The 12,062-nt window shown below is 41.2% G+C and overlaps 1 protein-coding gene across 4 annotated transcripts in view; it reads right to left on the reverse strand.

Annotated features, from left to right (window-relative positions):
• The window catches only part of ALPK1 (alpha kinase 1), a 63,150-nt gene that overhangs the window by 16,570 nt on the left and 34,518 nt on the right, over positions 1-12,062 (reverse strand). Inside the window, exons 4-8 of one of the 4 annotated variants that reach the window (XM_045470123.1) lie at positions 4,768-4,827; positions 4,185-4,229; positions 2,993-3,079; positions 1,736-1,758; positions 191-286 (exon numbers count right to left, since the gene is read on the reverse strand). In XM_045470123.1, the coding sequence (XP_045326079.1) occupies positions 191-286; positions 1,736-1,758; positions 2,993-3,079; positions 4,185-4,229; positions 4,768-4,827 (311 nt within the window). Of the gene's footprint in view, positions 1-190; positions 287-1,681; positions 1,759-2,992; positions 3,080-3,600; positions 4,110-4,184; positions 4,230-4,767; positions 4,828-12,062 lie in introns of those variants that run through there. The other 3 variants (XM_045470103.1, XM_045470113.1, XM_045470133.1) reach the window with 3 other exon arrangements.

Consider the following 12,062-nt stretch of genomic DNA (forward strand, 5'->3'; position numbering starts at 1 on the left):
TGTGCTAGGTGCTAAGATAATCAAGCCAAATAGGACACCATAGAAATTGTCCCCAGGAATGTTCATGTTACTTGAAGAGGGGAGACACCATGCTCCCTGACTTCCGGAAAGAGAATGAGATTGATAAACCAAGCACCAAAAACGTTGGCAGTTTTGTAGGTGATGCCATTCTGGACCAAGTGATAATTACCAAGTTAATTTGTGGATTGTTTTTAAACTTCTCATAATCTTTTTTGCTCATGGAAACGAAGATATCTGCCAGTATACCTAGTGATGTGGAAATACCCTGTAAGAAAAATACAAACAGAACACAGATTAGGAATTCAAGGTCCATTACGGGTCTCATCTCAAGGCCTGAAGGCCATGACTAGTCCTCCATATGAAATATTGTTGCTGCTGTTGCTGCTTCTGCTTCTCCTCTCTTCCCCCTCCTCCTGCTCCTCTCCCTCCTCCTCCTCTTTCCCCTCCTCCTCCTTCTTGTTATTCTGACAGTGGAAATACTTCTAAACTGGATGCCACAGGCTTGAAAGATCATCAGAACCTGAGTGTAAACACAGCTATTTCTTAGTTGGGCTTTACTGGACTGTCAACACTAACTTCTTCATACTCCTAGAGGCTTAAAGGATTGGCCCAAGCATGCGTCCTCGCATCCCATTCTGTCCGTGTGGGAAAAGGGTTGTAGGCGGTGGCATTGCTGATACAGATGATAACCCAGTGCTCCAGTTAATGAGGAGAATACTCTTACAGAGGTACAGAGAATGAAAACATTAAGTAGGAAAGCAAATGGTGCCTCTTAAATTTCTTGGATAAAGACGCCACATAAACAATTAATTGGAGTCTGCTCACTCAACGGAGGGAAAATGATTTTACATATAAGCAGCTTGGTTATCTCAACTTTGCTGTGGAATCAGGCAAAGGCTAAATATATAATAAAAGAAATGGATAAGTGAATAATAGAAATAAAAATATAAATAGATTTGGCTCAGTTGGTTGAGTGTCCGACTTCGGCTTGGGTCATGATCTCACTCTCCGTGAGTTTGAGCCCCACTTCGGGCTCTGTGCTGACAGCTCAGAGCCTGGAGCCCGCTTCAGATTCTATGTTTCTCTGTCTCTCTGCCCCTCCCCCACTCTGCTCTGTCTCCCTCTGTCTCAAAAATAAATAAAAACATTTAAAAAAAATTAAAAAAAAAAAAGATAGTTAGAAATAAACGTGAAGGGGCGCCTGGGTGGCGCAGTCGGTTAAGCGTCCGACTTCAGCCAGGTCACGATCTCACGGTCCGTGAGTTCGAGCCCCGCGTCAGGCTATGGGCTGATGGCTCAGAGCCTGGAGCCTGTTTCCGATTCTGTGTCTCCCTCTCTCTCTGCCCCTCCCCCGTTCATGCTTTGTCTCTCTCTGTCCCAAAAATAAATAAACGTTGAAAAAAAAAAAATTTTATAAAAAAAAAAAAAAAAAGAAATAAACGTGAAAACACTACATACATGCCAGGAGTCTGGCTGTGAATGGGGACGGAGCAAGACACAAGAGGAAATTACCAAGTGTTCGTGGTCCTATGCCCATGTAGAATCAATAAAAATAGGACCAATAAAATTGATAAACAATACACTGCATTTTGCCACAAGGAGATAATCATCCAAAGACAAATGTAGGATAGGAGAGGGAAAAAAGCACTAGATAAACCACCTTTCTATCTGGCTGAGGAAGGGTCAAATACCCTATGATTGAGGCCCATATTACCTCTGCTGCTTCGTACCACATCCCTGAAAAAAAAGGGAGAGAGATGAGACAAACTGCTAGTATCTGTGCATTGTGCTAGAAAATACTTTTGAAAACTAATACAGAAAGAAGATTCACTGGCTCCCGTTAGGAAAATTTAGGGCTGGATTTAATACAGATAATGCTTCCCTTTCACAGGAAAACAGTAAAAAATATTACATATCATATATAATACTACATTAACATAAAAATAATTACAGTATTTATAAGAATAATTACCATTCTATGCTAACATTTTCAAACACCTTAGTTTGCATTTTATTTAATTAAGTAATTTATTTGAGCACCTACAGCTCCTTTTTATTTTTCCTTTTTGTTGTTTTTTAAAGTCTTCCACGTTCAGGTGAGCAAAGGGCTTGGGGACAGTCTAAGAAGCCCACAGGGCCCCCAGCGGCTCCCAGTAGTTCCTTCTTCCCTCCAGCTGACAGCATAGCCGCTGCCCTGTGTCCCTCCTCAGGACCCCTCCTTGGAACCTCTGATGTCCAGGTTGCCCTGTCTGTGGGGACAGTGCCAGAGACCCTTTCGTGGGCTGTTGGCAAGCCACTCAGGCTTTATGGACCATAAACAGCAGGGTAGGGCCATGCATTTTAAAGCACAACTAGCATTCTACGCATTTCAGGTGTACTTGCCTCGTGGCCCATCTGAACCTGAGGTCTAACAGTTCTGAGCCTATTACCGCAGAGCTCTTGGTAATTGCTGGCCGTATTATCTTTTTTCCTTGTTTGTTTTCCCTCCTTTTAACCATCCTTTGGGAGCTTTAAGGGCATTTTTTTAAGGTATACCCTTAACATTAAAAGAGAGAAAAAAAAAATAAAGCACAACTACCATTCTATAAGTTTTGCCTTACAACCTGAGGAATGCCCTCTGAGGAGTGAATGGGTAAGGTGTCAGGGTGGTTTAGAATAAGGTGTCCCTCTTATCACATAGAGTCCTGTAGAACTGAAAGTCAGATGCCAGAATTATTACCAAGAATCCTACGGTTAATACCACAGTGTACAACTGTACATTTCTTTAACACAATTCAACAGAAAATATTTTGTTTTATTAATGTTCATAACACTCCTGGGATCTCAAATGTCATTTTCTTTTCGATGAGGAAACTAAGAAAAGTGAGGAGCAGCAATTTGAACCAGATACAATGAGAAAATTCCACAGTAATATCTCGTAGCCAGGCTTGGTAAATGAGCCCTGAGAGCAGCGAATGTTTGATGACCGTACCTAGCTTTTGCAGAATTTGCCCTCTGATCTGTATGCACACTGACTGCACCAGAATCTTGTCACTTTCGTTTCGGTACAGCCAGGTACCTACAACAAAAGAGGGAAAAAAGAAAAGTAGTTTCAGCTCCTAGTTATCAAGTAAAGAGCCTGGTAAAACGAAACTAATTTCACCGAAGCCTTCATGAGCACATGTGATACAGGTTTGAGAGACGATCTCTTCTCTACATGGAGAAAGGTCCAAACTCCTTGCTATAACATACAAGCCTTCACAGAACTTGTATGTGAATACCGAGAATCCTAGTTCTCACTTGAACTCCTGTCTGGTCTCCAAGTCTCCCAACTGACTGTGCTCTGCCATGGCATGGTTCCTGAGGAGACCAGCTCCTTCTACTTCAGGTCTCAGCCTCAATGCTATTGCCTCCAAGCCCCCCAGATTGATTTACCATAGTACTACCCCACTGTCTTGTGGTTGCCTAATGGAGGGTGGGATCCTCCCTATCCACCCAAAATTTAGTTTGTAGGTTGAGACTGATGGTTGTGCGTGCTCACACACACACACACACACACACACACACACACCCCAAGATATGAAAAGATTTAGTACTCACATAATGAGTCTTTCTGAGGAGAGGAGATAGGCACCCAAGCTGGTTCATTTGACTTGTGTGAAGAGAGTGGTGAGTGGCTTTGGTTTTTGTTGTGATTAGGGTGTGGGCTGGGGTAAAGTCTCCCACAAGCTATGCCTGGTTTACTGCTGAGTAGGTTTAAAACAAACCAAAAAGCAACCCTCCCCCCCCCCGCCCCAGCCTGTCCAGTTGTGGGACAAAGTGGGTGGCAGAAGGCTGGGGTCTGAAAACTGTCAGTGGGCAAACACCAAAAACAGAGTCAAACTCATTACTATACCCCCTTGATTCTCTATCACATCACCCTTTCTGTTTTCTCCCCAGCTTTTAATCTGTGTGTGTGTGTGTGTGTGTGTGTGTGTGTGTGTGTGCGTCTGCATATGTGGTGTAGAAGATGGAAGTGTGTATATCATAGGTTAGTGATGGTGAACACAAATGATGGGTATGTGGTCAATATCAATATTCCAAACCGCCTCTCCACTGGAATGTCTACAAGTTTCAAGGTGCTTGGGACCTTACATCCAAGCAGACTGAGCTTAAAAGTCTACTGGAGGTTGTGTTCAACTTACTGGGAAACTTGTTGTCTTTAACGCCCAGAATTTCAGACAAGATATCTGAAGGAATAAATGATTTGTTGCCCAACTATTAGTACTTGCTTCCTTTCATGTATGCTTAAATATTGAAAGAACTCCATTTCAAAATAAGTTTTTCTGAAAGTACATACATAGCAAAATCAAATTTACTTTCCAAACCATTTAAATACATAAAGCCATAAATATATTTTTCTCAACTTACAGACTTTATCTCCATTTACAATTCTCCTAAAGGTTGCTACTGAGCCCCTCCTGAGGCCCACAGAGTTACCTGCTTTAACAGCATATTGTTCTTAGATAGTACACTCTACAATAAGCCCAGAAGTTTAGGAGCTTTGGTTGTTCTGTTTTGCTTTCATTTTTAATTACAGAAAATGAAGACACAGAGAAATAAGCTCCTTGACCAAAGCCACTTCATTCACTAATGGCAAAGTCAGTCCTAGCTAGTTCTGGAGACATCTAGTCTACAGCAACTATTAGGTCATTCAGGTGCTTGTAAACTAGAACTCCAGAAGGGACTGCAGGTGAAGGTCGTTGTGAAGATAGGAAAGCACCTTACCTGTTGCTCCGTTGTTGCTTATTAGACTGCTCAGGATATATTCTGCTTTTAAAAGTTTCCCTGAAAAGAAGCAACCAAATGCCACACAATTAGTACCTGAATATGTGCCTTCAATACTACTAGCAGTTTAAGCTCTAAGGTTAACACACTGTTACCTCTCTTGGAAACACGCTATTTTAAAATTTAACAGCAATAACGACATCATATACCAAAGTGAAGAGAAAGATGACATTTCCAGGAATCGGTGAGATGGGAAGTTTCACAGTATCTGAAATGGCAACTAGATTTACACACACACAAGCACACACACACACACACTCATTCATACAGAATAAGGCTTGAAAAGTAAAGATAAACCATTGTAAAACATTGTGTCTTCTTTCTGTGAACAAGACTATTGAAAAAAGGAAGGAAGGAAGGAAGGAAGGAAGGAAGGAAGGAAGGAAGGAAGGAAGGAAGGAAAGAAGGGGAAAACCACTTTCTGAAATCATGAGTCAGGTCCTGATTAAAACTTATTCATTCCAATGTTTGGAAAGAGAGCAATAACTTGAAATACCTATGTAAATAAATTTTACCAAAGGTATCTTTCTTCTTAAAAGTTATTTTTTTTTTAAATTTTTTTTTTAACGTTTATTTTATTTTTGAGACAGAGAGAGACACAGCATGAACGGGGGAGGGGCAGAGAGAGAGGGAGACACAGAATCGGAAGCAAGCTCCAGGCTCTGAGCCATCGGCCCAGAGCCCGACGCGGGGCTTGAACTCGCGGACCGCGAGATCGTGACCTGAGCTGAAGTCGGGCGCTTAACCGACTGAGCCACCCAGGCGCCCCAAAAGTTATATTTTCTAATTAGGTTTTGCTGATATATAAGGATGGGTAGTTTTAAAACATATTGATTTGTATTTGCCACATTTGCTGAATGTCTTAATTCTAATAATCTGTGTATTTCTTGAAGTTTTCTATGTGGGCAATCACACTGTGCACAAATCCTGCTAATCGTGTTTATTCATTTCTAATCTTTATACCTCTTATTTCTTTTTCTGTTTTCATTGCATTGGGAGGACTTCCAGTTTACGATCAAACAGAAGTGATAACAAGATGCATTTTTTTCTTGACTTGATTTTAAAAGGAATATTCCTAATTTTCCATCAGTAGTTTTGCCAAAGGTTTCCAGTTGCTTCCTTTTTATCAGGTTAAGAAGTTCCCTCTTGTGCAGCTATCAGCTTATTGCCTTTCAGCTTCAAATTCATCCTTTATTGCCTGCTTTGCAATAATGGGAATGGACCTTGTAAATATTTCTCCTGTGCCAGCTTTGTCATTAGATGGTGTGGAGAGAGGGGGCTCCTGGGTGGCTCAGTAGGTTAAGCGTCCGACTTCGGCTCAGGTCATAATCTCACAGTTTGTGAGTTCGAGCCCTGCGTCGGGCTCTGTGCTGACAGCTCAGAGCCTGGAGCCCACTTCTGATTCTGTGTCTCCCTCTCTCTGCCCCTCCCCTGCTCACACTCTGTCTGTCTGTCTGTCTCTCTCTCAAAAATAAATAAACGTTAAAAAAATAAAAGATGGCATGGAAAGACACTACAAGGGGAAGATGCTTCTCTTCCTCATGTAGCGTGCCATTCTTGCCAGGCTCCTGCCGTGCATACAGCTTCTCCAATGCCTGCCTCCTGCAGCGATCCTGGCTTCTCCTGTGCCTTCTTCCTACAACACAGGTGGCTTCTCCAGCACCTGGCTCCTCAAAGGTCAGCGGCACCCAGCAGCCAGCAGGTTCCTGCAGCATCCTCTCAGGTGACTTCACAGTGGAGTGAGTGCTGCCTGCCAGTGAGGCACGGCTCCATGAATGTTTCCCCCTGGTGTTCCATAAGAGCTGCTTTGTGGTGGCACCTCTCTGTGGATGGCGTCCCTCGGCACCCCAGAGGGTGGATTTCCAGTGAGTTCTGCTGGCATGGAAACTCCTTGACCTCTCTACCATCCAGTGAGTCATGGCGGTGCCTTCTCCAACAAGGTCTTGATCATGGCCCTGGTGTGCCTGGCTGTGCGCTTGTGAACTTTTTCTCATATGCTTTCAGTATAAGGGATAGTGGCTGCTCCTTATAACTGCTTATCCTGTATTCTTCAGAGTCTTCTTTACTACTTACTAGTCAATCCCTCATTAATCTCCTGATATAGTTAATAACTCTTTTATACTGAACTTTCCTTTTTCAAATTATTGTGTTGTTTCTGACTCCTGGCTGGAAGCTGACCAATAACATCTTTAACTCTAGTTTGTATTTTCAATCTAAATGGGTTAACATTTTATAAAAACACTTCTCACATCAATTTAGGTGAACACATAGTTTTCTTGTTTATTCTGTCCATTAGGTGAATTGAATGAGTCAGTTATTATTATTATCATTTGTAGTAAGCCCTACACCCAATGTGGGGCTTGAACTCATGACCCCAAGATCAAGAGTCACATGCTTTACCAACTGAGCCAGCCAGGCAACCCTGAATGAGTCAATTTTTATTTTTTTTTAAAGAAATTTTTTGTTTATTTATTTTTGAGAGAGAGAGAGAGAGAGAATGAGTAGGAGAGGGGAAGAGAAAGAGGGAGACACAGAATCCAAAGCAGGCTCCAGGCTGTGAGTTGTGAGCACAGAGTCCAACGTGGGGTTTGAACTCACAGACTGCGAGATCCCAATGAGCTGAAGTATGATGCTTAACCAACTGAGCCACCCAGGAGCCCGTGAATGGATCAACTTTTAAACATTAACCATCCTTATGTTTCTGGAATAAACAGATAATAGCCTTCCTTTACTGTAATGTATTATTATTAATTTAATACAATACTGGTCAATTTGATATTATTTTAAGATTTTTGCACCTGATAAATTATGTAAATGATACTACCATATAATTTCCTTTTATTTTGATTTTAGTTAGTTTGACCTATGCATTTACCAATTCTTTCTTTACCATTGCTTTTTGAATCTCCTACTCAATCTGTATGGATTCAACTTCCTCCTTAACAACACACTTTCTTTAATGTGTGTGTGCGTGAGAGAGATGTCTTGAGAATAATAATTATTTTTAGTCTTTGTCTGAAAATGTGAATTTTGTCCTCACTTTTGAATGATGATTTTTGCTGAGTATAAAATTCTAGGCTGAAAAGCTATTTCCTCTCAAATTTTTTTTTTTTTTTGGTAGATTTCATTGTTTTCTGGGCTCTTATTCCTGATAAGATGCTTTTTTCAGTCTAAATATAGTTCCCATATAAATAATCTGTCTTTTCTTGTTTCCTTTAAGATTTCCTCATTGTTTGATTTTCTGTAGTTTTGTGTCTGGGTGATTTTTTATTAAATTTTTTTTTTTTTGCTCAAGGTTGGGTCCACCTTTTCTGCTCAAAGACACATTTTTTCCTTCGATTCCAGTCAATTCTCCCAGAAGTCCCATTATGTTTTTTACATTCTATTTCTCCAAGTTTTTAAAATGCCTCTTTCATATTTGCATCCACCTAACTCTATATGCTTCATTCTCAGGATTTTCCTTAAATATAACACCCAGGTCCATCATTTTCTCTCCCGCCGTTTGACCTGCTGCAGGAACACATTTGAGGTAGGTCAGTAAGGGGGATGGAACACCTGAGAAACTGGCCTAGGAAATTGATCTTTACTGGGAGGTTGTTACCACTCACCGGGAGCAGGCAGGCGCATATTTAGTCTTTGGATAGTCCTTTGCTGGTCAAGTGAGGTTCGGGGAACAGCAGCATCAGTGTTGTCTGGGGGCTGGTTGGAAACGCAGACTCTGAGACCCTGCCACAGACCTACTCAATCAGGATCTGCATTTTCAGTAAGCTCTCCAGGTGCCTCATCAAAGTTTGGGAAGCACCGCCATTTGTGAGTTTTTATCATTGGTCTGAGATGAGATTAAGTGAAAAATGGAGAGTGAACATTTAGAAAAAAAATTTTTTTTTTATCTTTTGCCAAAGTAATGTTGTGACTCTTCAACCTAATAATAAATACTTTGGACTTAAAGTTTTATGTCTCTTTTTTTTTTCCTTTCATTTTTCTAATAATCTATTTTATTGAATTCACCTCAGTTTAAGCAGCTTGTTTGGCAGGTGGTGTCCTTATCAGCACTTGAAATTCGGAAAGCATCACCGCCAACTGGGAGAGCTGCTGGGTTTTTGGCTCTTTCTAGCCATCACTGTATGGTTGCACTCTTGTAGCCTGTAGCTACAAAAAAAGAAACTTATATGCTGTGCCTGCCTTGTAGGCAATTTCCTACCAATTACTAAACTTTCTGACAACCACACTGATTTTTAATTTTAATTGCTGTATTTTTTTTTCCTGAAAGTTCTCTTAAGTTCTTTTTAAAAACAGTGAATCATTTTCTTTTCCTGTTGTGTTCTTTTTATTATTTTTTTTGTTTATTTACTTTTTGAGAGAGAGTATGAGAGAGAGACAGAGAGAGAGAGAGAGAGAGAGAGAATAGGCTAGGCGCAGAGAGAAAGGGAGACACAGAATCCAAAGCCGGTTCCAGGCTCTGAGCTGTCAGCACAGAGCCCGACGTGGGGCTCGAACCCACGAACCATGAGATCATGACCTGAGCCGAAGTCAGACACTTACCTGACTGAGCCACCCAGGCACCCCTGTGTTCTATTCTTTAAACATATGATTTTTTAAAGTCATATGAGTCTTGGGGCCAGGGGTGACTTGGTTAAGCATCCAACTCTTGATTTGGGCTCAGATCATGATCTCATGGTTTGTGTGTTCAAGCGTGATCCACGTTGGGCCATGCTACCAGCAGAGAGCCTGCTTGGAATTCTTTCACCCTTTCTGCCACTCCCCCACTCACACACTCTATCTCAAAATAAATAAATAAAAATTAAAAAAAAAGCCATATGAGTCTTTTAAGTTGTTCTACTTTTATATTTTGTTTTGGAGTACCACGTTTCCTGTGTATGGTACACACTGTTCTTCTCTCCCATGTTTCATTTCCTTCGTTGCTTATACAGTTTAATCCGAGGGCATCTTCAGCAAGTAATAGTCTCCTGTGGAATTCCTATGCTTCCGGACTGTGGATGTTTCTCTAGAGCATAGTTTTGTACTTGATATTCTGCTGGGCCCCCAAAATGTAAGTACTAAACTGTTTTTTTTCTGTTAATTACTTGGGGGGATTCCCTCTCTTACGTGTAGGGTAAATTGAGACTCCATACTCACGTTTGGCACACTCACGTCTTGGGGTTTTCATTTGTTTGGGGAGATTTTTTTTTGGCCTCCACCCAGAGCTTGGGCAGAGAGCAAGCTTCCTTGCCACTTCTGTGGGAGAGTTGGTGGAGCTGTTCAGTACCCACACATAGCTGTGCACACCTTTAAGAATTCAGCTTTATGTAAATATTTCACTCCTCACATAGGCCCAAGGTGCTGTCTCTTGTCCTTGCATGAGGATTAAAATGACAGTCCCTTCCCCTAGGACCACATCCAAGTGTGAACCCCTCCGGCTATAGTGTCATGAGCAGTAGTCTACTGTTATAACTTTGAACACTTTCTGTATTTCCAGCGCTTAAAAAAAAAATTATTCACAATATTTATGTAATGGGAGAAGATTCTATGCTTGCTTACTTCTCCATGTTGATGGAACTGGAAATTTTAACCTTTATCTCTAATTATGGCTTAAAAGGTTTGGCCTCCTAATTTTAGGCAAGAGTGAGCTGAGCAGGCTCACGATGCCCTCCATTGCCTCTGAAACCCCACATGTTGAAATGCCCCCACCCTTGGAATGTGTTTTGGGTGAATATCAGGAAGGGTAATAGTAGGGCCGTGCTGTCCCCTCATATTAGCTTTATTCCTCTTCCTTACTCCTTATAATATCATATAGGCATCTCACTCTTCTGACCCAAGAGTCCCAGGTGCTGAGGATGGAGACCCCTTTCCATGGCACCTTCTTTACCAGGACACCACCCCTGTTCTAAGTCTCTCTCTCTTTGAGACATCTGGTGTAGGGGGAGGCTCAAGAGTTGTTTGAGGGCAGAAATTCACAAATACAGTAAAACCTTGGATTGCAAATAATTTGCTCTGTGAGTGTTCCCCAAGACAAACAAACATTTCTAATAAAATTTAACTTGATAAATGAGCAATGTCTTGCAATACAAGTAGAATGTCACATTATCACAACTGAGCCAATGGTTCTTCTCTCTCTGCGGGACTGTGGGTGATCTTCTCCCATGGTCAGATGCTGGGTCTCAGACCGTAGTGTTCGGCAGAAATCAGTGATTTTTCAGAACGTTGGAAGGTGCCCACACCTGGCGATAGTGTATTATTTGTCACTTCAAAGCACCTATGGACAGTCCTTTGCTTTTCCATACAAGAGTAAGCTTAGGAATGCTTTGCTTCATTCTAGGTCAGGCTGCCTGCAGATATAGACTCTTTCCTCTGCTGCCTTATTGCCAGTTACATTAAATATGGTATATGACAAGAGTTTATTAATGCTGTGCTGTAGTCAACATCCATGTGAGCATATACAATGGCTCCCATGCAGAAAAAGTTTGAAAAGAAAGGTGGCAAGAAGAAGGAGATGATTATGGTGGAAGTTGAGAAGGAAATCGTGGAGAAGGTCAAATGAGGTATGCGAGTGGCCAAAACTTCAAGATTTTATAAGTCTGTGTCTTGTCTCATCTGCAGAGGAGGAGGAAAAAAAGGCAGAGGAATCCCTCACCTCAAATGAGATTAGGGAGATGTGTAAAATATGGAAAGCAGTGCAAAATTTTACAGAAAAGCACCACCCGAATAAGGCTGTAGCCGTGTGAACAATGAATCTGTTTAACAACAATGGGATGTCACATTTCAGCGAAATCCTCAAAAGGAGGCAAAAGCAAGAGTCCTTGGATAGGTTCCTTATTAAAGTTGCATGAAAAGAAAAAGATTCCATGGAGCCACTAGATAGCAGTGATTCTGTTACTGATAGTGAAAGTCATCCTACACAGTAACCCTCCTCTAGTCTCCCTCACATCAGCCATGAAGGTTTTCAAAGTAAGTACAGGTTAATTTGTTTTTCTTTATATTTTGTATTTTCTTTATTATTTTGTATTCTATTCCAGTATTGTAATCATTTTTATATGAATATGTTTGGGTTGGCGAACGGATCATCTGAGTTTCCATTATTTCTTATGGGGAAATTCACTTGGATATACAAGTGCTTTGGATTACAAGCATATTTCCAGAACAAATTATGCTCGCAAACCAAGGTTTTACTGTCTTCACTTAACCAAGGCTGTGTTTGTGTTCTTGTGGCTCTTTTGGTAGTTTCTTTGAGGAAAAGA

The sequence above is a fragment of the Leopardus geoffroyi genome, chromosome B1 (assembly GCF_018350155.1).
Source record: "Leopardus geoffroyi isolate Oge1 chromosome B1, O.geoffroyi_Oge1_pat1.0, whole genome shotgun sequence".
NCBI classification, from domain to species: domain Eukaryota; kingdom Metazoa; phylum Chordata; class Mammalia; order Carnivora; family Felidae; genus Leopardus; species Leopardus geoffroyi.